The 27,869-nt window shown below is 43.2% G+C and overlaps 1 protein-coding gene across 1 annotated transcript in view; it reads left to right on the top strand.

Moving 5' to 3' along the window:
- The window catches only part of MED13L (mediator complex subunit 13L), a 171,624-nt gene that overhangs the window by 107,194 nt on the left and 36,561 nt on the right, over nucleotides 1-27,869 (top strand). Inside the window, exons 6-16 of the mRNA XM_035098346.2 lie at nucleotides 3,033-3,224; nucleotides 3,612-3,800; nucleotides 8,633-8,795; nucleotides 10,663-10,767; nucleotides 11,883-12,608; nucleotides 19,786-20,008; nucleotides 20,905-21,010; nucleotides 21,569-21,693; nucleotides 22,596-22,695; nucleotides 25,893-26,113; nucleotides 26,949-27,151. Coding sequence (XP_034954237.2) covers nucleotides 3,033-3,224; nucleotides 3,612-3,800; nucleotides 8,633-8,795; nucleotides 10,663-10,767; nucleotides 11,883-12,608; nucleotides 19,786-20,008; nucleotides 20,905-21,010; nucleotides 21,569-21,693; nucleotides 22,596-22,695; nucleotides 25,893-26,113; nucleotides 26,949-27,151 — 2,353 coding nt within the window. The remainder of the gene's footprint in view (nucleotides 1-3,032; nucleotides 3,225-3,611; nucleotides 3,801-8,632; nucleotides 8,796-10,662; nucleotides 10,768-11,882; nucleotides 12,609-19,785; nucleotides 20,009-20,904; nucleotides 21,011-21,568; nucleotides 21,694-22,595; nucleotides 22,696-25,892; nucleotides 26,114-26,948; nucleotides 27,152-27,869) is intronic.

Raw genomic sequence — 27,869 nt, 5'->3', positions numbered from 1 at the left:
TCCCATTGCTCTGTCCCAGCTTCTGCCAACCTTTCAGTTCAAAAGCACGCCAGTGCAAGTAGATAAATAGGTACCGCTGCGGCAGGAAGGTAAACGGCGTTTTCATGTGCTCTGGTTTCTGTCACCATGCTCCATTGCACCAGAAGCAGAAGTCATGCTGGCCACGTGACCTGGAAAGCTGTCTGTGTACAAACGCCAGCTCCCTCGGCCTGAAAGCGAGATGAGCACCACAACCCCATAGTCGCCTTTGACTGGACTCAACTGTCCAGGGGTCCTTAACCTTTTACCTTATAACATAACAATAATGCAATAATCTCTAATTCCTTCTGTTGCTCGTAATCCTGCTCACACAAATTCATCATTTCTTTAAATAGTCTGAAAAAGGCTTCTATACTTCCATAAAACAATCATTGTTAAGTTCACTTATTTTAACTGTTAGATTTGCTGATTCAGCATAATCCATCACTTGAGTAAAACATTATCCTGGCTTAATGTAAATGCATGGGCTCCCCGAGGGGAGAATGCAACCATTTTGCTCCCCCCCCTTTACTCTGCTGCTGTGGTGCACTAAGCATAGCATATCTTCCAAACCCTGGCTCACTGTTTAGCTCTGCTTCACAAATCATGGGTTGTATGCCATTGTACAAACCTTGGTTTCAGCTTGTGGTTAATCTGGAGAGAGTTAAACCCTGAGCCCATGTTTAGGTGACATGGTGTATGTAGCAGAATGACAGGAGGAACAAAGCAGCCACAAAACCTCCTGGAGCTTGAATGCTTACATGTAAATGCTAAACCATGGGTTGGCATACCGTGATGGGCAAACCAGGCTAATTGATTGAATGATAAGAATAGTGCACTGGTTTTTGAGCACATGACGTGTATTTAAACCCTTCCTAGAACTTTAGCTTGGTGAGGGACAGTGCTAAAGCTCAGTAGCTGCTGTAAGAAACTCGTCCTTTTAAGCCTCAGCTCTGATGGGCCCCTGTGTGTGAATATTGATATTAACGGAAGGTCCCCCTTCTCCATTTTAATAGATGTCTTGAGTACCTTCTGTGCTATTCACTGTTGGATGACTCCACCTTCAACTTGTCCCTTTCCTTTCCCACCTTCAAATATCTGCTTTAATTGGACTTAATGTGAGCTTTTAATTTGCCACATGGTGGACTTTCGTAAATTGGTGATTTAAATTACTCTCACCCCCCCCCCAGGTTTAAATGAAGTTTTCTATTTGTTAATTAATATATTTCCTGAAGAGGTGTGCGTGCTAATGGGTTGTTGTAACAATTAACAAATATTGGTCTGAAACTAAATAGAACGTTTTTACTATCTAGGAGTAAATCCATGTCTTCTGGCCATGCAGCTTGCATCCTTTTGCACTAAAGGATTATATCTGCCCAGCGAGACAAAGGAGTCAATTGTGAAATAATGAATTTCTGTTTGACTGTTTCTGTACAGACACTTTAAGCAGGATCACTTAATTCAAGATGAATTAAGCAATAGCAAAGGACTAGTAATTATTGTTTGCACCTTTTTTCTAATGAAAAGGAATGCACATGTCCAAGCTCTTCGTTAGAAAATCTTAAATATTCTTAATGTGCTACAAAATGCCAGATTGTTTTCAAAAAGAGATGTTGAATATAATTGATACAGTGGGGTTTCCTTTACCTCTTTGTTTACCTTTTTTGCTGTAGAATATAAAGTTCAGCAGCTGCTAGTCCTTGAGGTTCCTATATGGATAAAATTCTTTACAGGGCTGAGTGCCTTGCTTTGCTGGATAGTGGGATGTCAGCAATGTGTCTGGTGCTGTACAAACCGCAAAACATTTTTAAAGTTGTTGCCTGAAAACCATTCATAGTTGATAAGTTTACAAATGGGGTTGAATAAACAGGAAAGCAAGGAAGAGAGAAAGAGAAATTAAAAATATATTTAAAATGACCAGGAATGCTTCTGAAATGATTGAATATGTTTGCGGGGGGAAAGGAATTTATAGAACAGCTAAATGGAAAAAAGGTTTTCAGAAGAGTATTGAAACTAGAAGTAGAGGATGCATTGTACATTGTCTTGAGCTCCTCGAAGAAAAGGCAAGATAAAAATGTAGCATGTAAATAAATATTTTCTGCCTTGGGTTCCATGGCAGCACAGAGGTCAGATGTTAATGTAACTAAATAAACAAACTAAACTTATAAAGGAAGCCTCAGCAAGAGAGCTGGGATGGAGATGCTTTAAAAATGGGGGCATTCTAGAATGAATAAAAGAGATCAGAGATGAAGAATGAAGGCTGTAGAAGTGGACATGCCAGGAAATGAGGGAGGAGACATCCAATTAGCATGCAATTAATTAATTAGCATGTGATTTGCATGAAAGGCTAGTTGCCAAGCTACAGCTGGAGGACGGATCGTCCTTACTCTATAATCTTCTTACTCCAGAGTTATCCTCAGATTTAAATCCTTAAACTCAGTGGCCTTAAAAACATCAAATGATCTTAAACAATGACACTTGAGGAGGAAAACACTTAATTAATTTGAGCTTCTTCTTCTTTGCTATCACATTTGCAAATCTCTCTGCTTTCCATAGCTGAGAGGACAACATGCTCTGAGAGTCTCAGTGCTGCACAGAGTACTTTGAGGTCCTCAACAGAACATTCTTTGGCCAGGTTTGCAAGGTTTAGGAGCCAATTTTAAATTGAATTGACAACAATATATACACATTTGGCCAGAATTAAAACATGCTTCTTCACCACAGTCCCCCAGCCAAAATACTTCTAATTTGTGTGTGTGTTTATGAGCTGTGTATAGTAAGAAACTACTTATTAGGACAACATTTTGATTGTATATTATTATTATTATTATTATTACACCAACTTTCATCCGTAGATCCCAGGGCAGTTCACAGTTCCTGGAAAGTAAGACCCATTGAATACAGTGGGGCTGACTTCAGAGTAAATTTGTTTAGGCTATTGCAATGTGTGCTGGGGCCTGAGGTGAGGCTGTATGCTGAACTATCTTCTTTCCCCCCCCCCCCCGTTTTATCAGTGCTGATAAGCCCTTATGGCTTAAGTGGTACATTAACGGGCCAAGCGTACAAGATGTCAGACCCAGCAACCCGGAAGCTAATTGAGGAGTGGCAGTATTTTTACCCAATGGTGTTGAAGAAGAAAGAGAACTTGAAAGAGGAAGAACTGGGATATGATGACGATTTTCCGGTGGCAGTAGAAGTCATAGTTGGTAAGGTTCAATATTTTGCTCGTATCGCTTTTCCCCTCCCCCTACCGCCATTCAAAAAGTTAATTTTTTTTTTAAAAAAACAAAAAGTTAAAAAACACACTCCTGTTTAATATGTAGCAGTCTTTAGTGTGAATCTGTTAATACTGAAGAATTTTGGAGATACTACTTGCCCTTAAGATTTGGTAGCAGCTTTGTCTTCTAGCTCACGATGATCTCAGACTGTTGATTCATGCTGCCTATTAGTTACAAACGTGACCGTTTAAAAAATATGATGTTTATGAATAATGGATTTTGGCTTGTGTATTGAAGCAGAAACAATTTCGCTAAATTGAAAATGTTTAAAAACATTCATAGCCTACTCTTGTCACTTCACTCCTGCCTTAACAGGTGGCGTCCGAATGGTATATCCTTCAGCTTTTGTTCTAATCTCGCAAAATGATATTCCTGTGTCTCAGAACACTTCCACACTAGGAGCTCACAACAGCATGACACAGCAGGGAGCTGGCAATGTGAAAGATCCCAGCGGTTGTGGAATGTTACTCACACCACCCACCTCTCCAGAGCAGACCATCATAGGTAAGTGAGGAAGCCACCTTACAGTTCTTTTAAAACAGTTACGTGTATTCTGCCTGTTTAGAAGAAGAACAGAAGCTCCTTGCCAATGTCAGTGGTCATTCTGGCAGTCTTCACCTTAATAAAGACCAGGCTCTCTTCAGAAGTATTCTTCCTGCCCGCATCAGATCCAGGATCATAGCAGGTGACGGGGCCCAGACCAGGGCAGCAGGGCAGCACCTGCCACACAGTTCTTCCCTTGTACACCTTGACTAGATGGCAGCTGGATTCCTCGTAGGAGGGTGCTGGATAGAGGTGCCCTACTTCCTTGCCAATGTCAGTGCTGGTTCTGGCTGTCTTGTCCTCCTTGGAAACTCTCTCTCCCTGCCCCGGCTGAGTCACTTTCCGGAGCAGAGCAGGAGGCGGTGTCCTGGCCAGGAGGACAGCACAGCTCCTGCCACACAGTTCTTTCCCAGAGACAGCTCATGCTCAGTTCATACAAGAAGTGATTTAAAGTGGAGAGAGGGAGCCTGTTGGATCTTTCCTTTGTCTGCTATGTTTTGTGTTTATCCCCACCTGCTATCTGTATTTCCCCTGGTGGGACTTTCTTCTAGCCCTTGGGGCAAACTAGATGTGACACATCAACTGTAGTTGCAATGAGCACATCTCATTTTTAAATTTTAAACAGCTGTAGAGACGCCAACCAAGTTTGGGACCACCAATGAACAGAAACATCACATACTGTGAATAACAGACTTTGGCGGGGGGCTGTCCTTGGGACTGGGGTGGGAGGAGGTTTTCTAACACCATCAACACCACTGCACTCCCAGTACTGGGGGAAACCATAGCTCAGTGGTAGAGAACATAATTTGCATGCAAAAGGTTCTGGTGTCAGCCCCTGGCATAGACCCACATTTGAAACTCTAGAGAACTGGGCCTGTCCATGTAGATAATATGAAGCTAGATGGAGCAAAGGCTTGATTAATTGTAAGGGCAAATTGCTTAGGCGGACACAGTGCAAGTCAAATGAAGCAAGCAGTAGAAGAATTCAGCACCTTGTTCCGAATCTACTTTAAATCTCCCCCTCCCCAAAATCAGAGTTTGGCACTGACTTGCATTTGAATACATAGGTCTGTTGCTACCATGCATAGTTACACCTTCAGTAAAATTAATATTTACAAAGCACATGCATTTTAATGTACAGTGATGGAGCACAATTTTGAGGAGCACTATAAAATCTGAGCTCTGCAGCTTTCAGGAAACAGAAAGAGTTCCAGTCAGAGTCATAAAAAATGTTGTCTTTATGTGTTAGTGAAACCTCAATCTAATATCCTCTGCTGTTCCTTGATGGTTGTTAAAGTGGCGTGTCTCTTTTAAATCAATGAAAGTACTTAACTTACTTTGGGTAAAGGCAAGGCATGTCCTTCAGCACTACACAGGTATATCCGGTTGTAATAATTTCCTTTTCTGCGTGGCTGCCAATGTCCAAGGACATAAGCTGGTTCTAGCATTGGGCACACACTGTAGGCAGACCTGCTTTGTGTTGATGTAATTAATTATAGCGAGTGTTACTCTTCTCCCTGAAAAAGCTATGTGAGAAGGCTTTAAGAAAGAACAACTTTAGCAATTAATTATATTACGGATGCTGTTGGACTATAACTGCCAAAGCTTCTGTCTCTGGGGTGGGGTGGGGGTGGCAACATATGGCGTACCACCACTCTGTACACACACACACACACACACACACACACACACACACACACGTATATATATAGTATATATAGCTAGTATATATAGGACTTGGGGGAAGCTATAGGGATAACAGACAAAAGCCAACCCTTAAGAAAGACTCAGTCAAACAAACAGCACCAAGAATAAATCAAAAGGGCTAAATGGACAGGAGTTTTGAGAAGGAATGGGGGGTAGATACAAGAAAACAAGAGAAAGAAACTGATTTTAGAATATAAGCAAAAAGCTTCAGCTTCACCACAAAGAACTCTTTAGATCAAGGTGGTCCAACCTCTTGGGCCAAGTGAGCTGCAAGAGCATTTTGACACAGAGCCTGTGGGCCACACGCTGAACGAAATTTCCACATCATAAATTAAAGTGTTTGCAATATATTCATTTTTTTTAAAAAAAATAAACACAATATATTTAATTTATATAGTTAAATGCACAATAGAATTAATATATTTAATAAGCAAACTCAGGGTGAAACCACAGGAGAGAACGAGTGCTCAAATCCGGGCTTGCAGGTTTCCCATTGAGAACAGGATACTGGACTAGATTGGACATTGGCCTGATCCCACAGGCTCTTCTTATGTCGTGGAGCATAGAAGCATAGAATTGTAGAGATGGAAGGGACCCTGAGGGTCATCTAGTCCACCTCCCCGAAATCTGAGAAAGGAGGTGGAAGGATTCTAGGACCATGCCATAACCCTCATGCCTCCTTCCTGAAGCCAGGTCACACTGCCATCGCTGCTGCATCAGGAGCCACTTCCATTCTCTGCTCTGCCAGGGGCCACCTAAAAGGCCTCAAGGGCCACATGTGGCTCACAGACTGCATGTTGGACCACCCTGCTGTAGTTGGTACTGCTCAGAAGAGTCAGAATGAGCAGAGAGTAATGAATAAACGAAAGCATCCCGTCTCCAAACCACTGTGGTTGGAGATCTCTGGTAAAATCATTTCCTCTTATTGGAAGCTAGACCTGTCAGTCACAAAAGAGCTCTCCCTCTCCCCACCTTGGTGTTTTCCTTATATGGGAAGCTTGAGGAGAAAGGTTACACTTCTGGCAGACACACGGTCTGCACTGTTTCCCCCTCCCCATTGTTAGAATTGCTTCAGAGGTCCCTCCTTCCTTCTCTCTGTCTCTGTCTCTGTCTCTGTCTCTGTCTCTGTCTCTGTCTCTGTCTCTCTCTCTCTCTCTCTCTCTCTCTCTCTCTCTCTCTCTCTCTCTCTCTCTCTCTGTGTGTGTGTGTGTGTGGAGAGGGCTTTCAGAATCAAACTCAATTTGGCTCAAGTCTTAGGATTTCTCTAAATTTCTAGGCACACTCCTACTGATGCCTTTGTGAATGTGGCAGTCAATGAATGCAGCGCATCAGGTCTATGGAAATCGCAGAAATGTGTTGCGAGCTGGTGCCTGTTTCTTCATTCTTGTGCAGGATAGTGTTTGCATGCTGCCACCCAGGACTTGGATCCTGTGAAGGGTTGCATCATTGTGACATTATTGAAAGCATCACAACTTCACACAGATGCTTGCTCCACATGTCAGCCAGCATTTGCAAATCGGAAACGTAGACTTGTGATGGGGAACTGTCCCTTGAGAGATCTTGGCTGCTGACAGCAGCAGCATAGTAAGAACCAAATGAGAGAGCAGGATGCCATTGTACAACCTGGTTTGCAAACACTTGTATCCGCTGGAAATAACAGCAAACACAAAACCCTGGCACAGACGTCCTTTTACAGCAGGGGCAGGCGTGGTTGCCTTTTCGCCTTCTGATGTAGCAGTGCTTTGGCTGCTTTCAGTGTTTTATTCATAAGGCTTTTTCTGGCCATGCCAGACATAAGAACAAGGAGTTCTGTAAACATGTTTGACCTTGTTGAGGATTTGTACTATTACCTCCTTTTTCAGTTCAAGCACAGTGTGTGTGACATGCAGTTCGGAAGCAAGCTAAAAGCTCCCTCTGCTGTTCCAGTTCATGCTTAGAGTGCTGCCGCTTATCCAATTGGTCTAAAGATATCATTCATAACAGAGAACAGAAGCCGTTGCTGGTGCCATTCATAAGCAGTTTTACTGCCTTGGCGTGGGTGCGGGGGGAGGACACACTGCCAGTCCTGAATGACTGTGCATATGACATCAGCACAACCACTGCAGTAATTTAAAAATGAACTTGATTCAGATTAAACATCAAACTGTGTTTTGCCATTATATGAGCAAGCCTTGGATTTCCACGTTTCTTCCTCCCTTTATGCCCTCTGTGACTTCCTGTTTTGCAAATGGAAAAGCAATCAAACCATGATTCCAAATTCTGGTTTGCAAACATACCATAGTTTGTGCAAATCGTAGTTTCCTCATTTCAATAACAGCAAGCTCTGCCACCAAAAAAGGAACTGCAGGAGGGAATTGGAGTGCACTAAGCATTTATAGGGATTCTGAGGTCTGTTCACATAACACTAAATCATAGTTTGGTGTTGGTGTCAAAACCAATCCATAATCTGATAATAAATGTGGCAGCTGGTAATAAATGTAAGGTTTAAGATGTCACCCAAATGAAAGGCTGGTTTTGGACATAATATTTGGCCCATATTCCACCCCCTCTTCCCTTATGCACCAACTTTAACATGGATATTCTTGTTTGGTTAAGCCAGAATTCACCATATTAGGCATGGCTGGGAACTCTGGTCCAAACAAACCAAGATCTCCATGCCAGAGCTGGTGAAATGAGTTGGATTTGTAGCAAAGTGTATGTGAGCATGACTCATTTATGGTTTATGAAGCCGATGAAGTTATATTAGATCTGGTTTGAATTTTCACTCTAATCCCACATTTTTTGGACCCCAAAGAACATCATTTCCAGGAATTAACTCTTGTACCTTTTGCTATACAGTGGTACTTCTAGTTGTGGACATGAACCATTCTGGGGTGCCGTTTGCACCCTGAAAAGTCCGCAACTAGAGTGTCGCTTCTGCGCAAGCAGGGAGCATGATAGAGTGCTTCTGCGCATGAGCAAAGCGCGCAGAACCCTTCTGCACACATACGCACGGCAAAACCCGCGTTCGCAAGCCGAAAAGACGCAACATGAACCTAGGGCAACACGAGGTATGACTGTATCCTGTGTTGTTGTTTATCTCGCAGGTGAAAGTGGAGGCATTCCAAGCACAGTCAGCCATTCAGCAGCACCAGACGGTATGGTCACTGTGCAAAGTCCAAAGAAATCAGGGAAGATTCCTCCAAAATTCCAGAATCGTATGGTCCGCCGGGTTTGGAAGGAATGTATCCTCAACAGGACACAGTCCAAGTAAGATAATAATCACACTTGTTTTCCTCTATTTCAACTTGAGTTGGCATCCAGTTCTAACAGTTATCAGGGTGGTGTTTTCCCCCTTCCCATAGATAACATTCTCCTCATTTGCATTTTAATATGCCATGTAGAAGCATTGTCTGTCTTGCTGTTGTGAAGGTTAGTGGCTGGCTCAGTAGCGCAGCTGAGTCAAAATAACCTGTGCTGGTGGAGGGCTTGCACAGAGTGTAGGAAGAAAGTCTCCTTAGGCTTTAGTCAGATAAGCTCAGGGATTGTACAGCTCTCTTCCCTTGAAGGTTCAGGAGATTCCTCATGTTGTGTCATGTGTAAAGAACATGGCATCATAAACTGTGGCCTTAACCCTGAGGTACTACAAAAGAACTGTGAGTCAAACAAATTTTAAGAACATAGGAAGCTTGTAGTGTCAACACTGACTGACAGTAACTCTCAGGGACTTTCCATCCCTATCTGGAAGTGTGGGCGATTGAATCTGGGTACTTCTGCATGCAAAGGACATGTTCTGTCAGTGAACTATGTATAGTCCTCTACCCTAAGGAAGAGCTCTTGCCTCAGCCATATATATATATATATATATGTGTGTGTGTGTGTGTGTGTGTGTGTGTGTGTGTGTGTATGAAAAATGGGGATGTGTGCTTTATTAAGGTGCAATAATAATTATGGGGGAAATTGAAAATGGCTTGCTTTTAATTTATTTCCATTTAATAATTTATTAATCTTAAATAAGGCATCCAATTACTGATTGACTTTGTAGAATGAAAGATGGAGCTCTGTATTACTTTGGCAGCTTCATGTTACAACCCAGAGTTAAGGTTATTGTGTAGTTCAGAAAATGGGCCAGTGGAGGCTTGTCACAATCACTGCTGTGTGTCTTCTGAGAGTGAGCTGCCACTTGACACTTAAAAGTATCTGTGTATGTCTGCTTTCAACACTTAGTCTTTTAAAAGGTTTTTCACTACATATTTCTAAAGGTTTTGGATTCCTGGTTTTAATTCCTGTACTTCCCACTTTGGTTGTTTTGTCATATATGTTTGGTTTGGGTTCTAGCCTCTGGAGCAGGAGAAAACAAGCTTGTTCCATCTTTCATGCGACAGCCCTTTCAATATTTGAAAATGGCTATCATCTCTCCTCTCAGTCTCCACATTTCCAGGCTAAACATACCCAGTTCCCCTCAACTCTTCCTCATAAGCCTTGATTTCCATTTTGGTCTCCCACCTCTGCACACGTTCTGGCTTGTCAATGTCCTTAAATTGTGGTGTCCAGAATTGGACACAGTATTCCAGGTGTGGTCTGACCAAGGCAGAATATAGTGGTTCTGTGCTATTACTTCCCTGGATCTGGACACCATACTTCTGTTGATGTAGCCTAGAATAGCATTAGCTTTATTTGCTGCTGCATCACACTGTTGATGTTCACCTTGTGGTCCACTAACACCCCTAGATCCTTTTCACATGTCCTGATAGTAAACCAGATGTCCCTCATCTTATATTTATGCATCTTATATCTGGTTTTTCCTGCCTAAGTGCAGAACCTTACATTTGTCCCTATTGAAATTCATTTTGTTAGTTGGGACCCAGGTCTCCAGTCTGTTAAGGTCATCTTGACCACCCCTCCCAGTTTGGTGTCATCTGCAAATTTGATGAGCATCCCCTCAATGCCTTCATCCAAGTTGTTTATAAAGATGATGAACAACAAAGGGCCCAGGATTTGTGCCCAGTCGTAGTTGCTGCAAGATTCTCTAATGATCACAGCATTCTTTTTCTGTAGCTTATAGGCTCACAAATTAAATTCTGCTACCGTGGTGGCTGCTGACTTATTTCTAAATAATTATTTCTTTCTGTATCAGGAGGAGTCAAATTACTGCTACTAACGTGGAGGAAGAGGCCCCTAGAAGCAGTGTTACTTGGGATTTTGTTGATCCAGTCCAAAGAGTGTGCTGTTCTTGCTCCAGGTCAGTGCATAAGAGAATAATTCTCAAGATGATTAGGGGTGGTTTCTGTCATGAGTACCTGTTTCTGTGGGGGCGGGGCGGGGGGCGCTCTGTTTAAGGTTGTGCCAGACAAGCACATGCTTAGCTTCTGCTTAACAAAGTTGTGGGATCATTCCAAAAGCCATTCTGTCTGCTAAGTGCCTGTATCTAGAGCTGGCAGTTTCACTGGATTTGGCAAGGCATTCCTGTTTGAGCTTCCTAAGGCCAGGGTGAAATCTTACATTGTAGCACCAGGTTTTAAAGGATGGGACTTATTAACTCTTTATTGTATGATGCCTGAGCTGCTTTCCTCCTGGTCAGTCATACCAGTCTTTATAATCAGAGTGTGTACCTACCCCTTCAAACTGTTGGTCTATTACAAAAGTTGGTTGTTCTCTCTAGCGCCTTATAATCTGTCATAAAAGCAGCCACATTGAGTCAGTTTGCTTAAGGCGCCAATGATGGGGCTGCTTAGGTCCACGCCTCTGTAGGTTAGACATATTGGTCAACATTATGACTTAAACATATGGCAGGGCAGAGGTTGCAGCAAAGTATGCTTGGTAGACAGGACAGATGGCCACAATCCTGCTGCCTCACAGCACATAGTTGGAGTTTTGCATGAACTTGCCATCGTGTGAGGTTTCTCACCCTCTCTTGAGGCAGCCGCCCCTTTCACTACCTGTAAAACTAACTACAGATTTGGCTTTGTGTGGAGGGCCAATCTTGAGTCTCCATGATGAATGACTGTGTAGAAGATGTCTTCATTCTAAGGAGAGGAGGAAACAAGCAAGTGAATATATATTTTTGTCCCCCTCCAGAACAAATTCATAGGATTATCCAGAAAATGCTTTACACATGATTTGAGTATTTCATGACGACTGGTTTTATCTAGCTGTCAGGGTAGTTCATGTGAAAGTCAAGGTAGTGACAGGTTTGAAACAGATGAATCACCAAAATAACGTGCCACTATTGCAAAGCCACTTACAAATGAGATGGAGGAGAAATCTAGATGCACCAGCATACAAACTTAACACTTCACCCTCTTTACTCTTCTTTACAGTCCACTTGGTAAATTATTCTTGATGTTTCTCTTCCAGGCATAAGCTTCTCAAGCAGCGTTGTGCTGTGGGTTCCAGTCGTCCACCAACGATATCACAACCAGGGTTTGGCGTAGGATCCTCATCCTCTTCTGCCTTGCCACCTCCTGCCTCTAAGCACAAAACCACAGAGAGACAGGAGAAATCGGAAAAACTCCAAAAGAGATCGCTGCTGCCATTTCACCATCGTCCTTCTGTCACTGAAGAGCTGTGTATGGAGCAGGACCCTTCGGGACAAAAGCTGGCCTTGGCTGGGATGGAGCCCTCTTTAGAAGCCCCTAGCAACAGGAAATATGAAAAGCAGCTCACTCTGCCACCCAGGCACCCAAGCAAACAAACGAATTTGAATCCTATGGATTCCCCCCATTCCCCAACATCCCCTCTGCCTCCCACACTTAGCCCCCAGCCAAGGGGGCAGGAAGCAGACAGTTTGGACCCTCCATCAGTTCCTGTAAATCCAGCCCTCTACAGCAATGGGTTGGAGCTCCAGCCTATGGCCAGCGCAGAGGAAAGGACAGTCCTCTTGGGCCAGAGGCTTCCTCTGATGGCAGAAGTCAGCGAGACAGCTTTATATTGTGGGGTTATACATAACCAAGAGTCATCAAATAAATGGCAGGGATATGTTCTTCCTTCAACTGGGGATCCAGACTTCAGCCCACCAGAACTCCAGTGTGAGAGATACGACACCAAAATGGATGTTGCCCCTGAGAGCACTGCACTAAAAAGGTAAGGACACTGATTTTTGTCCCAGGTGTTGCTCTGGGTGTTGGTGGCTAGTGGTCCTTCTACAGGTTTTGGCTAATTATGCGTGTATGGGGTACAGAAAAGACCCAAGCCATTGGTACATGAGCTTTTGGGTCTTAGGTTTTCAGACAAAATGGAGAGTAAAAGCACAGCTTGAAAAAAATGTGAGGTTCAGTGCTGTTTCCTGTTCTGTGCTGGGCAATAGTTTCATATTGTACGGTGCATTAATGTCTCCCTCTAAAGGCCAATAGGAAATGCCATGTCATCGTTTTAGAGAGGAAATGCTTTCTGCTCATAACTTTAGAAGAAACTTGATAGGCACTTTTTAAAGTTCATTGACAGGCTTTTATACGGCACCAATCCTGTTGTTGTGGAATTGCAGTATGTGCTGGTGGAGCTGTATAATTTTTATGCAGAAGTAAAATACCACAAGAGCGTTCCCATGTTTGTGTAATACCAAATGTTTACACATGGATCACTATTTTTAAAGTGTGCCATATTCATATATATATTTGTGAAACAGTTTAAATCATTAGCCTTGGGTGGTGTGGGAAGGCTGAGTGGAGGTTTGTTTCTCCTTCCTCCCCTGCAAGGTTTTGGGAGGGTGCATTCAATAATCGGAAGAGCAATTTTCAAGCAGACATAGTTGCTTTTATTGTGGATAACTTGTGAGATTTGTATATCATTGTCAGTCTTGCTATCAGTTTCTGTGTCTTTGTGTATAGAGTCACAGCATACCTCCCACTGTGATTGCTGCTTCAGTGACTGGGTTCAAAAGTTGTCCAGTGTAGTCAAAGTAATTCCGTTGCAAATAAGAACATTTTTGTTGAGTGTTCAAGGAGGACCACATTGTTGACCCCTGTATGAACTGTGAGACCTTTACCTCTTTGGTGATGTATTGTGACTGCCTGGAAACAAATATGGGATGGTGCCAAAGGATATTCAAAGTCAGAATGTCTGGTACCAGTGTTTTGTGGCTAAAGGTGAAACTAGACAGGAACTTGGATGGCACTGTGGTCTAAACCACTGAGCTTCTTGGGCCTCGTAAGGTTGGCAGTTCAAATCTGGACAACGGGTTGAGCTCCTGTCCTGCCAGCCTAGCAGTTCGAAAGCATGCCAGCGCAAGTACATAAATAGGTACTGCTCGGTGGGAAGGTACACGGTGTTTCCGTGTGCTATGGCATTCATCATGATGTCCTGTGTGCCAGAAGCGGTTTAGTCATGCTGGCCACATGACCCGGAAAAGCTGTTTGCGGACAAATGCTGGCTCCCTCTGCCTGAAAGCGAGATGAGTGCCTTACCCCATAGTTGAATTCGACAGGACTTAACCATCCAGGGGTGCTTTACCTTTAGATGTTACAGGAGATTTTTCTCTGCTCCGGAATACAGTCAAACCTCGTTTTGTGGACGGGATCCGTTCTGGAGGCCAATCCGCAAGCCAAAAAGGACGTGCGTCGAAGTGCCACGTCTGCACACACGCACGGTGTGATTTAGCACTTCTGCGCATGCGCAAGTGGCGAACCCAGAAGTAACCCATTCCGGTACTTCCGGGTTTGCTGCGGATGTTCAGCGAAGTGGATGCAAGTGCAGGCAGAATGAGGTTTGACTGTATAGCAAAACCAAGTGGGAAGTGTTCTCAGGAGTGCCACTAACAATTTATCAAAAGCCCAACATGTTTTATGCCAAAGAATCTCAGGAACCATAATTTGTTAAGGAAACTGAGTGTTGCTAGGAGACCGTAATGCCCCTTGCAGAGCTACAAACCCTCCATTGAACCATGTTCTTTAAACCTGGGGAAGATGGGAAAGGGTTCTCTTGAGTACCACACTCAGGTCCGTCTTAAGCACCTTTGGCGCCCTGGTGCGACGGATCCCTCCGCCGCCCCGTTTTCCAGCGTGACTGGCGGGCGGGCTCAGCGCGCAGCGCGGCCACCAAAGGCGCTGCTGCGCGACGGGCGGGCTTAGCGCGCAGCGCGGCCACCAAAGGCGCTGCTGCGCGACGGGCGGGCTTAGCGCGCAGCGCTTAGTGCTGCACGGCGGAGCGGCTAGCGGGTGGGCGGGAGCAGCTGTGTGGCGCCCCCCCCCTGGCGGGCCGGCGCCCTGGCGCCCTGCGCCACCCAGCCTGGCCGTAGAGCCGGCCCTGACCACACTGATGCAGCCCTGTAGATGTTAGGCCAAATGAAATAGCTGTAAACCTGGTATTAAAGATGATTATGTGGATTCTGAAGAAAATTGGTTTACATTGGTATCCCTAAGGATAAGAAGTGATTATATGAGGAAGCAACAAATGCTTCAATAGCAAATCTAGAAATCAAGCAATGTGAATCCTCTTGTCATTTTTCTGGTTGGGTAGATTTTCATAGGCTCTGGAGTAGTGGGACGTGGGTGGCGCTGTGGGTTAAACCACAGAGCCTAGGGCTTGCCAATCAGAAGGTTGGCGGGTCAAATCCCCGCGACGGGGTGAGCTCCCGTTGCTCGGTCCCAGCTCTTGCCAACCTAGCAGTTTGAAAGCATGTCAAAGTGCAAGTAGATAAATAGGTACCGCTACAGTGGGAAGGTAGGGACCCAGGTGGCGCTGTGGTTAAACCACTGAGCCTAGGGCTTGCTGATCAGAAGGTCGGCGGTTCGAATCCCTGTGACGGGGTGAACTCCCGTTGCTTGGTCCCAGCTCCTGCCAACCTAGCAGTTCGAAAGCACGTCAAAATGCAAGTGTGAATTCTGAAGTCTCCCAAGGAGATGAGAGTTCCATAAGTGGAAGATTGTAAGCTGAGTGTCAAGGTGATAAAGAAGTTGACAGGGGCCTACAATAGAGAGTGGTGTGATTAGTTTTTCCTGTCTTGAATATTTCCCTGTAATCTTCAGTATGAGAAGCTGTTGTGGATTTACTGGATTCCTTTATGAGTGAATCAACACTATTGCTAGGCTCTGTTACATTGTGAGTCCTTTCAGAATCTTCTTTGGGACTGAGCATGTGGCGAGCTGCTGTGGAAAGCAGTAATCTGGTATCCTAATACTTTTTGCTAGGTGGCAGGAAAAGACTTTATAACCAGGCCTTTGGCCTTTAACTCTCTGTGACCCTTTAGAAGTGTGTGGAATGTTACTCTTGGTTTTAATGTATCTATGTGGGGTTTTTTGTCCATCTGTTTTGTTGTTTTGGGTTGCCCTGGGCAAGATAAAGCTAATAACAATAACAATAATAATTAACAATTACTTCAGTTAACCATGGTCTCTGGTTCCAAATGATTCCCTGTCTGGACATGGAGCCACATAGAAGCCGATTTTGTTGTTTGCTCCATGTTTTACCCTATTGGAACACAAACATACCCAACCCCTCCACCCTCCAGAAGAGCAGTTTATTGCAGAAACCCCTTAAGGAATATCAGAGCAAGTGAAGGTAACGTATTTAAAAAGGGCTCTACTATTGAGAAATAGATTTGACTTCTAAATAAATGCTATTAAATACTAGAAATGATGAATGTCCCTGCATGTCCGTGAGAAGATTGGATAGTTTTAAACCTTTTAGATGTGGGCAACTGGTCTCCTTGCCTTGCTGTTCTAGTGCTAAAGGCAGCATCAGGTCATGGAAATATGTGTGCACCCTGTTGTGAGCAATCTAGAATTATGGAAAGAAAATGCCAGCTGTTTCCTGAGGTTACATAGAACTTTCAGTCCTCATCAAAGCCTAAATCTGTGCTAATGTGATGTTTAACTTTGTTTTACCTAGAGGTTGTTTATTTAGAAAAAGATTGCAAATGGCTCAATCAAAAAACAATCCCCTAAGTCAGGCATGTCAAACATGCGGCCCTCCAGATGTATTGGCCTACAACTCCCATGATCCCTAGCTAGCAGAACCAGTGGTTGGGGAAGATGGGAATTATAGTCCAAAACATCTGGAGGGCCGCAGGTTTGACATGCCTGCCCTAAGTGGTGAACATAAAACAATATAGAAATTAATCAATAGGACACAGATAAAATCAACAAATGTTAAAAACAAGCATGCATAACTAAACTATGTATCTGGATAGTCCTGCCAAAGCAAATGAGGAAAGTACATTACACTGCACTTTTAAAACTGGAAGTTCTGCAGATCAAAGCGGTTGGGTAGGCATGTCCAGGGCAAGGCAATCCCTCAAGTAAGATGGTCCCAAGCTGTTAAAACCTTTATATACTATTAAGTAATACCTTGAACTTAGCCTGGCAGCCAGTGCAGATTTTTGAGCAGAAGTGTAATATGCTGGTAGGATTCTTACTCCTGTCAGCAATTGTGCTGCAGCATTCTGCCCTAACTGCAGTTTCTGAACCAAGTGCAAGCCCTCAAGAGTACATTGCAATAATCTAGTCTTGAAGTCGTCAAGCTATCCTGGTCCAGGAATGACCACAGCTGTTATAAGAGTCGAACAGAAATACAGTATATTCCTGCGTATAAGACTACTTTTTAACCCAGGAAAATCTTTTCAAAAGTCGGGAGTCGTCTTATACGCCAGGTCGTTTTATTAATACGGCGAGTATATCCCAAACTCTATATTTTTACTGGAAAAGTTGGGGGTCGTCTTATACGCCCAGTCGTCTTATACGCCGGAATATACGGTACTCAAATTGGCTTTCACATATATCAGTGCTGCAGGGAGTGTTATGTTTGCACTGCAAGAGAGTGTGACAGTTACACTTCATAAAAGTCATTAAGGGGCTTTTTGGCTTGTTTTTGTAATACCTATACCAAATGCTATCCAGTCTTTAGCTTGCCTTTTACAAAATTCTCCACTCTAGAAAGGATTGGCAAAGATCTGAGTTGATTGATTTCACTTTCCCAGAAATTTGGAGTTTAGAATTGATTCTGCAGCAGTACCTTCTATTTGTGTTTTGAGACCTCCAGAATGCTACATCAGAATGCCCCATGTTACATCAGAGGGCATATAAAGTGAGGCTTTGTGCCTTTCCTCATTAACATGAGAACTTTCCCCCCCCTTCCCCTTATGTGCCTGCAAAACTCGAGCACAACAAGCGGCTAGTGATCTCTAGGTGTGCGTAGAACAGATGAAGAATGCAATAGGTACCAGATTCATTCCAGAAATATTGTGCTTAAATCGGATCCTAGGGTTTTGCAGGCTGAATTCTGTTTGGAAATGAACCTTACCCTATCACTATGGCCAGTGTGGAAGGACAGCCCTATAGTCATGTCTCAGGCTCCTTGAGCCTTTTACAGTTGTTATATGTTCTCGTTATTTTGGCTGTGACTGAGCTAATTGAACTTTTGGTTGGGTGTATGGGAGATAGCGATGAATGAAACTTGCATGCAGTTGAACATCTCCAAAAATATTTCTGAATTTTTCACATGTGTATCTCAGTGATGGCTAAATTGGTGTTCTAAATTGAGCTCTTCATGTGAGACCAGGCTTGGAGGACCGAAAAGTGCTCTCAGGCCATATGTTCCATAGGACAGGGGTGGACAGCCTGCAGCCCTAAGGTCGCGTGTGGCGCTCATCTTAATTTCAGAAGCCCCACTTGTGGCAAGAGCAAGCTCTTTCTACCCCACCAACCCACAGTAGGCAGCAAGGAGGAGGAGAGACAAGGGGTGGCCCTGGCCACTGCTGGCTTTGGCCCAACCTACCACTGGCATGCCCTCCTGCCCTCCCCCCATTTGACTCCCAGAAAATGCAGCCCTTGATGGGGGAAAAATGTTGTCCACCACAGCACATAAAAATGAGATGCTCTTGATCCTTAACAAGTGTGTCAGAAGTACGGTATACTTCTCCCCCCCACATATCCAGGAGAGAAATGTAAGAGCTATATTTCCAATACAACAATCTTGCAGAGGAAAAGGAAGAACAGGAAACTTGTGCATCCTGTTCCTGCACAGCAAGATAATGTCTAAAGCAAATACCAAAAATAGGGGCTTGAACATTTCTTTCTTTCTTTTTTATTTATTACAACACTTATTTCCATTTTCTTTTCTTTTTTAAAATAATTTTTATTAGATTTTAGCAAGAAATACCGAAAGGAAAAAAAAGAAAAAAGCACAAAAAACAAAAATACAACAATCAAAAAGACAAAAAGAAAAAAGATTCAGACTTCCTCATTTCCCCTTCTTGAGTTCTTATTGTTAAAATAATTCTCGCATTTTCCCAATCTAACTTCACATTCTTTTTTCTAAATTTCAACTTTTTCATTGCTATTATCCATTCTCTTTATACTTTAACCTCTTTTTTTACTAACATCCTCTCTCCAAAATTACTATTATCTAACCCCTAATCTCTTTCCCTTACCCAAAAACATATAAAGTTAACATCCAAATCTTTTACCCATTTACTTCCACCCACACAACAAAGTTCCCACCCCCCTTTCCCCGAAGTCGAAGTCTCCAGATGTATCAGCCAGGTTCTTCATACAATCCTTAATACATTCCGAGGTCAGACCATATTATATCAATCAATACCAAATAATCCAAATCCCCTCAACCCACCCCTAGTCTGTCCCATTCCAACTTTTGCCGAACTCTTGCCCTCCCCTTCTGTAATCCCATCACTTTATATCTTTGCACATTATCATCCTCTTTCTGCCCCCCAGCTGTTTGCATCCTCCCCTTTCCCACCGGGGTACTGATTTTTCCAGCCTCTTTTTTGGGGTGCTTTTTTATTTTCACCCTCTCCTGTTTCACTTCTCTCACCAGTGAAACAGTGTTTTCTCCTAGTTTTCCTCCCTGTTCCACCCCTCCCACCAGTAGAACAGTATTCTTCTCAGAAATTAAATCCATTGGTTCACCATATTGTCCTTCAATATTGTCTTTCTCCTCTCACTTATTTCCATTTTCGAAGACATCCGAAAGGTAGCTAACAACCATTAAAATCTGGTGCAAAGATGGGGATTATTGCCATATTTTCTTCAGTATCCACTTCTGCAGATGCTCTAAGTATACCATAATATTTCTGATTATGGGGGAGATTTTGATTCAGTGATGTGTCTGTAAGATTCTGTTCTTTCTGTGGCTAGGCCAGAATGCAAGCTTACAAGTCAGCCAGTAGATTCGTAATGCTCTGCTAGAGAAGCATTTTGTTTCAGCTTTATCGAACCAGAAGAGGAATTATATTAGCTGTGTTTGTGTAAGAAAAATCTATAAATCTGCAGAACAGACTTTACTGTTTTTCTGTTTCCTTTTCTCTTAGGCTCTTAGCACAACCTAATAAAAAATTTAAAATCTTGGAAGAAACCCCCTCAGTGCCAGCAATGAATTATCTCGACCCCTTACCTCTAATACAGCAACCTGGTGAATGTTTGGGAGATGTCAGCGATCCTTACACATTTCAGGATGGCGATATCAAATACAGCTTCACTGGCACTAAGAAGTGCAAGCTTGGAACTGATAGAGAATCTCTGAAGAAGAATAAGGTATGCTGTCAAACTAGTAGCACAATATTTTTTGAGTGCACTGATTCTTGCTTGTAAATTTTTGTCTGTTGTACTACAACTCAGACATTTGAAGTCTTAAATTCTATGTCTTGTGGTGAAAAATTCCTTTGTAGATTTAGACATAATAATTTTAATTGATTAAGGTTGCAATCCTGCATATACGTACCAAAGTGAAAGCTCTGTTGAATGGATGCATGCTGCCAGATTGCTCCTGAACACTCCTAGAGCAAACCATAAGATTTGACTTCCCATGACATCCAAATTCATGCTCATGGCTCGTTCATTCTGAACAAGCCATAATCTGAAATCCTGGTTTGTTCTTGGCTTCTCAGTCATGGTTTGAAGAGAAACCACAAGTGTTGGTTCAGGTGCCACTGTAAACCAAGACTCATGGTTTGTTGCTTATTGTAAGGGAGGAGCACAGTGGGAGTGACTTATCAGCCCACAATATCATCCTGCTTGTTCACAGTTAGCCATGGTTTACCACTCACTCAGTACAGTAGTGCTTACTTCAACGCAAACATACAGACAGTTGAGCTCTAAGTGATTATGTTTGCCTATGAGTAAATACAATAGTTCTGAATACTTTCGCCATTTTAAAATGCCACGTCTGTGCCATAGAGACACAGGAAGCTGCCTTATACCACGTTACAGCATTAATCCAACCTAGATTAGTGTTGTGAACACTGATTGATCTCCAGGATTTCAAACAGGAGTCTTCTGGGACAAGCTAGGGATTGAACAATAGGACTTTCTGCATGCAAAGCATGTAGCCTACCACTGAGCTAAGGCCCTTCATTAGACATTTCCTTCTGCCCAAGGTCCAAACTTCATGTAATAAGGAAATTTTGGTTGATTAAATTCTCTGTTTGCAGTCAGAAGATGGAACAGCAACTAAAGAGATTTCTGCGGCAGGCCATTCCACCACCATTCCAGATGGGAATAATGCAATGTCCATTTTCAGTTCTGCTCCTAAAACAGGTATGTTTAAATGTGTCGGACCCTTCTTGTGAAAGATGCCACTGACCATCTTAATAAGAATCATAAGGCAGCAATACTTCAGTGATGAACTGTGATGCAAACAATTAGTAGAAAATAGTAGTACAGTGGTGTACCTTGGTTCTCTAACGGCTTGGCTCCTGAACAAATCATCTCCCGAATACCGCAAACCCAGAAGTAAGTGTTCCAGTTTGTGAACGTTTTTTGGAAGCTGAACATCCGGCGCGGCTTCTGCTTGAGTGCAGGAAGCTCCTGCAGCCAATTGGAAGCTGTGCCTTGGTTTTTGAACAGTTTTGAGAGTTGAACACTCCTGGAACGGATTAAGTAAGAGAACCAAGGTACAACTGTAATGTTGTTCGGCATCTGAAAATATGTCCACATACAGCTAGGACTCCAGCTGATTATTTTAAAAGATAAATTTTGAATACAGCAACTGTGTTTTTGGAGAGTGTGATTTAATGCCTTTCTGGCTGACTTCTAAAATCCTTGATGTTTCTCCCCACCCCCTTCTCTCTCTCTCTCTCTCCATCCTCCCTGCAGACACACGGCAAGATAATGCTGCAGGCCGAGCTGGTTCTAGTAGCCTCACGCAAGTTACAGATTTGGCCCCTTCACTACATGATTTAGACAACCTCTTCGATAATTCAGATGAAGATGATCCTGGAGTAAGTGTGTGATGTGTTAAGATATGCTATATGCTCTTGGTGTCACTCTGCCCTTGGAGTAATATATAATCTCAGGGAATTTTGGGACTTGATTTCTCCTCCATCTGATTTCATGGAATTGCAGAGTTGGGGGGAATTCCAAGGTTCATCTAAAGGTAAAGGGACCCCTGACCATTAGGTCAAGTCATGACTGACTCTGGGGTTGTGGTGCTCATCTTGTGTTATTGCCGAGGGAGCCAGCGTACAGCTTCCAGGTCATGTGGCCAGCACAAAGCCACTTCTGGCAAACCAGAGCAGCACACGGAAACACTGTTTACCTTCCCGCTCTAGCGATACCTATTTATCTACTTGCACTTTGATGTGCTTTAGAACTGCTAGGTTGCAGGAGCTGGGACCTCCAGTTTTCCCCGTAGTGTGAACTACGTGGTCAATGGAATGTCATGCCAGAGCCACTCTTCTTGCCCCAAAGGAAGATTTCAGCATGAGAGCAAAGTCTGTGTCTAATGCAGCAGATACACTAAATTCTTTTTGTCTGTGTTTCCCCCCCCCATTGTTTCCATTCACTTTGCCCACAATTTCAGAAACTTCACTTTGTGCTGATGTGGGTTAATAAAGTAGTTGTGCACCAGGACACAAAAAATTATTCATTTGTGAAAAACACACAGACGTAAGATGACTTTTTAAACCATTAAAACAAAAAATTAAAAACAAGTGAATGATGCAAAATTAGGTTTCTCCGCCCCTCTCCCCCATGATTTTTTTTTCCATTTAAAAGGTGCTCTTCATTGTTTTATTTAAAATGGAATAAAACGAAAAGACTGTGAAGTTGTGTTATGGCCAGTTTGGTTTTAAAGAGGTATTTGTTTTTAATGAGGTCTTTTTAAAAAAAATCCTAAATCTAGGCTGTCTCGCCTGCCCTCCGGTCATCAAAAATACCTGCAGTGGGGACAGAAGAGCGCCCTCTGGGCAAGGACGGCAGAACAGCAGTACCTTATCCTCCAAGTAAGTGTTAAGTGTGTCCCCAGCATTTCACCTAATATTAAAAGTACAAGCCAATCATATAAAAAACCCACATCCAGGTTTTTGAAAGAATTGCTGTGTAAATTGGGTATTAATTTTCTTAGCTGGTCTTGAGCTATCTGGGGTGATTCCACTGGTATTCCAATCTTATTAGAGACCCAGGAGGAGGACCACTTTGCCTCAGTTGCAATTGCTCTTGTGTTCTATGGTATTGGCTGCCTCTTATTCATATATTTTCCAAAATCTCTATCCTGCTTATTTTCCCAGAGTTGTGACGCAGAGTGGCTAACAATACGTAATAAGGTCAGAACAGCCCAAGCGTCATTCATTAAAAAAAGAAGTCCACTCTGAGCATACACTCAGATTAATGAGTAAACAGTCTTCAACCTGTTCAACAAATTCCAGCAGCATGAAAGTGACGTGGAGCTGAGCCAGCAGAAATTGAATTGAGCTCAGAAACTAAATGGCAGCCTGTGCAAATCCAATAGAACCAGCATGATAAAATCAAATCACCTGGCTCCCATAAACAGCTTGGCTGCCTCTTGACAAGAGCTGTGTGTTTTTAGTACCGGTGTCCCAGACACCATTGTTCATTTGCTAGCTGGTGGATTGAAGCATAGTGTTCCTACCCAAGTTGTGATTGTACAAGTCACAGGGAAATGTAATTATTTTAATTTATGCTGTCTTCATTTAAAGGCTACCACTTTTAAAAAGGTGGATAAGGAATTTGCTGTCTGCAATAGAAGCCCACGGTTTCTAATTGAAACTGTATTATATATCTCCATTCAATTTATACTGAGGGAGAAATGAAGCTTGCCAGTGTTCAAACTGCTGTCTCTTAGCATGACTTTAAATATTTAGGTGAAGTCAGAAGAATCTGGGTTGTGCTGGGCTTTTTGTATCCAGCATATATTAATATAGATTGTGGATTCCCAATGCCCTGCTCCTTTTCAATCATGCCAGGAACTGCAGGGAGTTGTATTGTCCTTTGAGATCTGCAGATGTTTCCCCACTGCAACCCTCACATACGTGATATGCTTTAGAAATGTTTTATGTGTATTTGAAAATAGAATTGTGCGTGTGTGTGATACTAACAGATGTCATTGTGAATTACAATATCCTCCTGCTTCCGAGAGAGGGAGAGAGATACCACGGCCACTCTAAGCTGAACTCTCATTCCGCCGCAAATAATTCTTGAGCATTATCTCATTAACTCTAGCTGGTAATGAGAACAAATTGAGGGGAAAAACCATGGTGTCACGAGGATGAGTCAGAGAGTTTTATGGCTCCATAAAAGCAGTGCTGATTTACTCAAATGCAGAAGTATGAAGTACACAGAGATTGGGTTTTGACAGTTTTAGTAGATCTATAGCTGCTTAAAATATGCAAGGCTTTCTCAAGCATGACACACATGAAAATGAATAATGATACCCAGTCAGTTCTGTGGGTTTATTTAATTAAATATTTTCTTCTTCTTTTAATGATACTGCATTGCAGAACGTTGCCCCCACTTTCTTTTTTTAATTTAAAAAAGGGGGGGGGGGAATTCCAAAAAGAATGGCACAGTGTGGAACAGGTTGGGAAGGGTTAAGTAGATCGGACTTGCCCCGTTCAATGTTCATCTCTCTCTCTCTCTCTCTCTCTCTCTCTCTCTCTCTCTCTCTCTCTCTCTCTCCTGTAAAAGATTTCAGAAAGAGCAGAAGCAAGTGTATATGCATGCACGAGAGAGAGAGGGTTGCCAGACGATTAGACAGCAGAACCTGCTTCCCCTTCTGTGCACTGATTTTGATGGGCTAGAAGCTTGGTCTCTCTCTGAAGGATTTCCCTTTTGGATGCAAGACCAGTGCTTTCCTAAGCTCCATTTTGTTGCCAATTAGGAGAAGAGCAGGGTGACATCAGCATGCTGTGTGTGCCTTACAATCTCCACAGGGATGTCCCAGCGGCAAATCTGCTGGAGAGCACTGATCAGAGTTGCTGATGTATACTTAGCATGTTATACAAACTGCCTGTCAAAGAGAGGCTCATGGACCCCACACTGTAGCATCAGTGGCTGTTCCCTCTGGTCTGGACGTGGCTGATAAGCCCAGCTTTGTGCATGCATGTCTCAGCTGAGTTTAGGAAATGCACATAGCTGCTGTTCACACTATGTTGCGGTTCCTTTGGTTGCTTTCTCCTTTTATTATATTGCTAGCAAGCTAGTCTCTCGCTACTCAGGGATGGCTAGGATCTCTACTGTAGTCTGGTTCTAGACTTGGAGACTTGCATTCCTTAATGTTTGCCCAACCTGTGACTTCCCTTTCCTTTACCAGTTCTACCTTGATATGTCCTTGAGAAGACCAAAGCAAGCTGCATCGTTGTTAAGCATGAATAACTTCTTGCCTGCTCTTAATATTAATAATTATTTCTTAAGCAACCAAACGCAATATATATATATATAGCATAAAACATAAAATAAAAATGCCACAATCCTGTTTCACAATTGATATAAAAGAATGAGGTAAAGAAATACAGTTGTTGTTGTTGTTTAGTCGTTTAGTCGTGTCCGACTCTTCGTGACCCCATGGACCATAGCACGCCAGGCACTCCTGTCTTCCACTGCCTCCCGCAGTTTGGTCAAACTCATGTTCGTAGCTTCGAGGACACTGTCCAACCATCTCGTCCTCTGTCATCCCCTTCTCCTAGTGCCCTCAATCTTTCCCAAAATCAGGGTCTTTTCCAGGGAGTCTTCTCTTCTCATGAGGTGGCCAAAGTATTGGAGCCTCAGCTTCACGATCTGTCCTTCCAGTGAGCACTCAGGCCACTCAGAGCACTCAGTGAGCACTCCGTTTCCTTCAGAATGGATAGTTTGTTTTTAAATTTGGCTTTGCTGGCTAAGATGTAAAGATAGCAGGTTTGTAGTACAACTTCTGTTAATTGCCAGTTTTTCTCAAAGGAGTGTTTTAATTGCTATTTCCATAGTAGTGATAGCCTTCTCTCATAATCTAAATGTTGGAAGATTCAGGACAGATGAAACAAAGAGTCTCTTCACACAGCTCAGGTTAAATGATTGAATCCACTGCCATAAGAGTTCAGAGCGGCTAATTCTGAAACTTGACAGCAAGTCTGCTTTGAGCATCACGGAAGGGTTGCTTAAAAAAAAAGTATAGATAATGTGTTAACACATGGGTTATTTTGTCTAGCTGTGGCAGATCTGCAGAGGATGTTTCCAACACCACCTTCCTTGGAGCAACACCCCGCTTTCTCCCCTGTGATGAGCTATAAAGACGGCATCAACTCGGAGACCGTGACTACACTGGGAATGATGGAAAGCCCTGTGGTCAACATGGTTACAACCCAGCTCACAGAGTTTAAAATGGAAGTGGAAGATGGATTAGGCAGCCCTAAGCCAGAAGAAATCAAGGTATCAAGCTAAAGCAGGTGGTGGTGTAAAACAAACATGGGCGGAGAGACATGGGCAGGAAAGTTGTTGATCAGCTCTGCCTTAAAATGAATATGAATAACCATGGAAATGAATTGGGGGTTTGCAGGTCCTGCAGCCAACGAAACAAGGACAGACATTCTTTGTCCAGACATCCCAGTGCAGCAAAGTTTGAGCACCAAGTACAGTGGCACGAAGTACAATGGCTGAGCTCAGGGAAAAACTGTAGCTCAATGGTAGAAGATGCATTTGTACACAGAAGGTTCTAACTTCAGTCTCTGGCATCTCTCATTAAAAGGATCGGGTAAAAGTAACATGAAAGACTCTTGCCTGAAACTCTGGAGAGCTGCTGCCATTTAGGGTAGATAATACTTTGCCAGGTGCTGATGTTGCCACCTGTACTAAGCAAGTAGTGGGCACCCAATTCCCAGTAGCAAAGCTGGTGCATTTTTCTTCATTTGGAATGTAGCTTGAATAAATCCCGAGATTTCTGTTTTCAAAGAATTTAGAGCTGCTTGCCCAAGGTTGAAGATTAAAATGGGAAAGAGATGTAGTTTAGTGGAAGAGCATCTGCCTTTACCTGTAGACGGTCACAGGTTCAACCTCCAGTGGCATCCGCAGGTAGGGGGTAGGCTGAAACCATGAAGAGCTGCTGCCTGTCAGTGTAGACAGTACTGAGCTACATGGACCCAGTATCTGGCACCTTTCCAGGTTCCTAATTCTCACTAATCATAATTTTAGGCAAGAAAAGTTGCCTGAATAATATCTGTACGTTTCTTTTATGTGTCCCAACCCATGCAATCCCTTGGTTTTGCAGGATTTCTCCTTTGTGCACAAAGCTTCGACCTTTCAGCCCTTTGTGGGCTCCTCCATGTTTGCTCCTCTGAAGATGCTGCCCAGCCAGTGCCTGCTACCTCTGAAGATCCCAGAGACCTGTGTCTATCGGCCTTCCTGGGCCATTCCTCCAAAAATCGAACAACTTCCTTTACCGCCTACTGCTTTCATCAGAGATGGATACAAGTAAGTGCAGCAGTGGAAATGAGAAAACGGGTTTGTGTGTTTTCGCATAGTCCTGCAGGATATTCATTGACTTCCTCGTTAATCCACCGTGTATGATTTTTACTTAGCCTTTGGGATTAACTTTGAACGTAATGAGGTGGAGAGGAGGCTATTTACAATTACCGCTAATTCTGCTAAGAATGATCTGGGCATGATTTTTTATCAATCAAATATTTGAAAAACTACCATGATGGGTGTAGCCATGGAGATCAATCCCCATATCTGTCATCCACAAATGAGAGACAGGAGACAGAAGTGACTGCTTTCCTTCATGCATGCACATCCAGCACCCCAAATTACATCACTGGGAATTATGCAGCCTTGTTGGCCTCTTCAGGCTTCTATTTGTTAGAGTAGCATGCACTGCTTACCTCTGTGCAGAACACCAAGCTCCAGTAGTGCTTAGTGACACAAGACTGTCTTCCCAGCGCAGCCACGGAACTAAGGCTGATCTCTCCTGCTTTCTGCCCTCCCTGTCTCCTTTCTCCCCTTTAATTTGTGGCTCTTGAGCAACACTCGGTTTCTGGTTCCCTTTAAGTGGCTTGTGTGTATAACAGACCTTTACTCATGCAGACCTTTACTCATGGGGAGAGAGTCGTGGCTGTGTTCCTCATTCCTGGAAGCATCCTTGAGTGAGCTACTCTCAGGGCTCCCTGAAAGGCAGGCTAACCTTCTGACA

Source organism: Zootoca vivipara, chromosome 17, assembly GCF_963506605.1.
Source record: "Zootoca vivipara chromosome 17, rZooViv1.1, whole genome shotgun sequence".
In the NCBI taxonomy this organism is placed as follows: Eukaryota; Metazoa; Chordata; class Lepidosauria; order Squamata; family Lacertidae; genus Zootoca; species Zootoca vivipara.
Note: the sequence above shows the minus strand (reverse complement) of the source record. Positions and strands in the feature narration are given on the sequence as shown.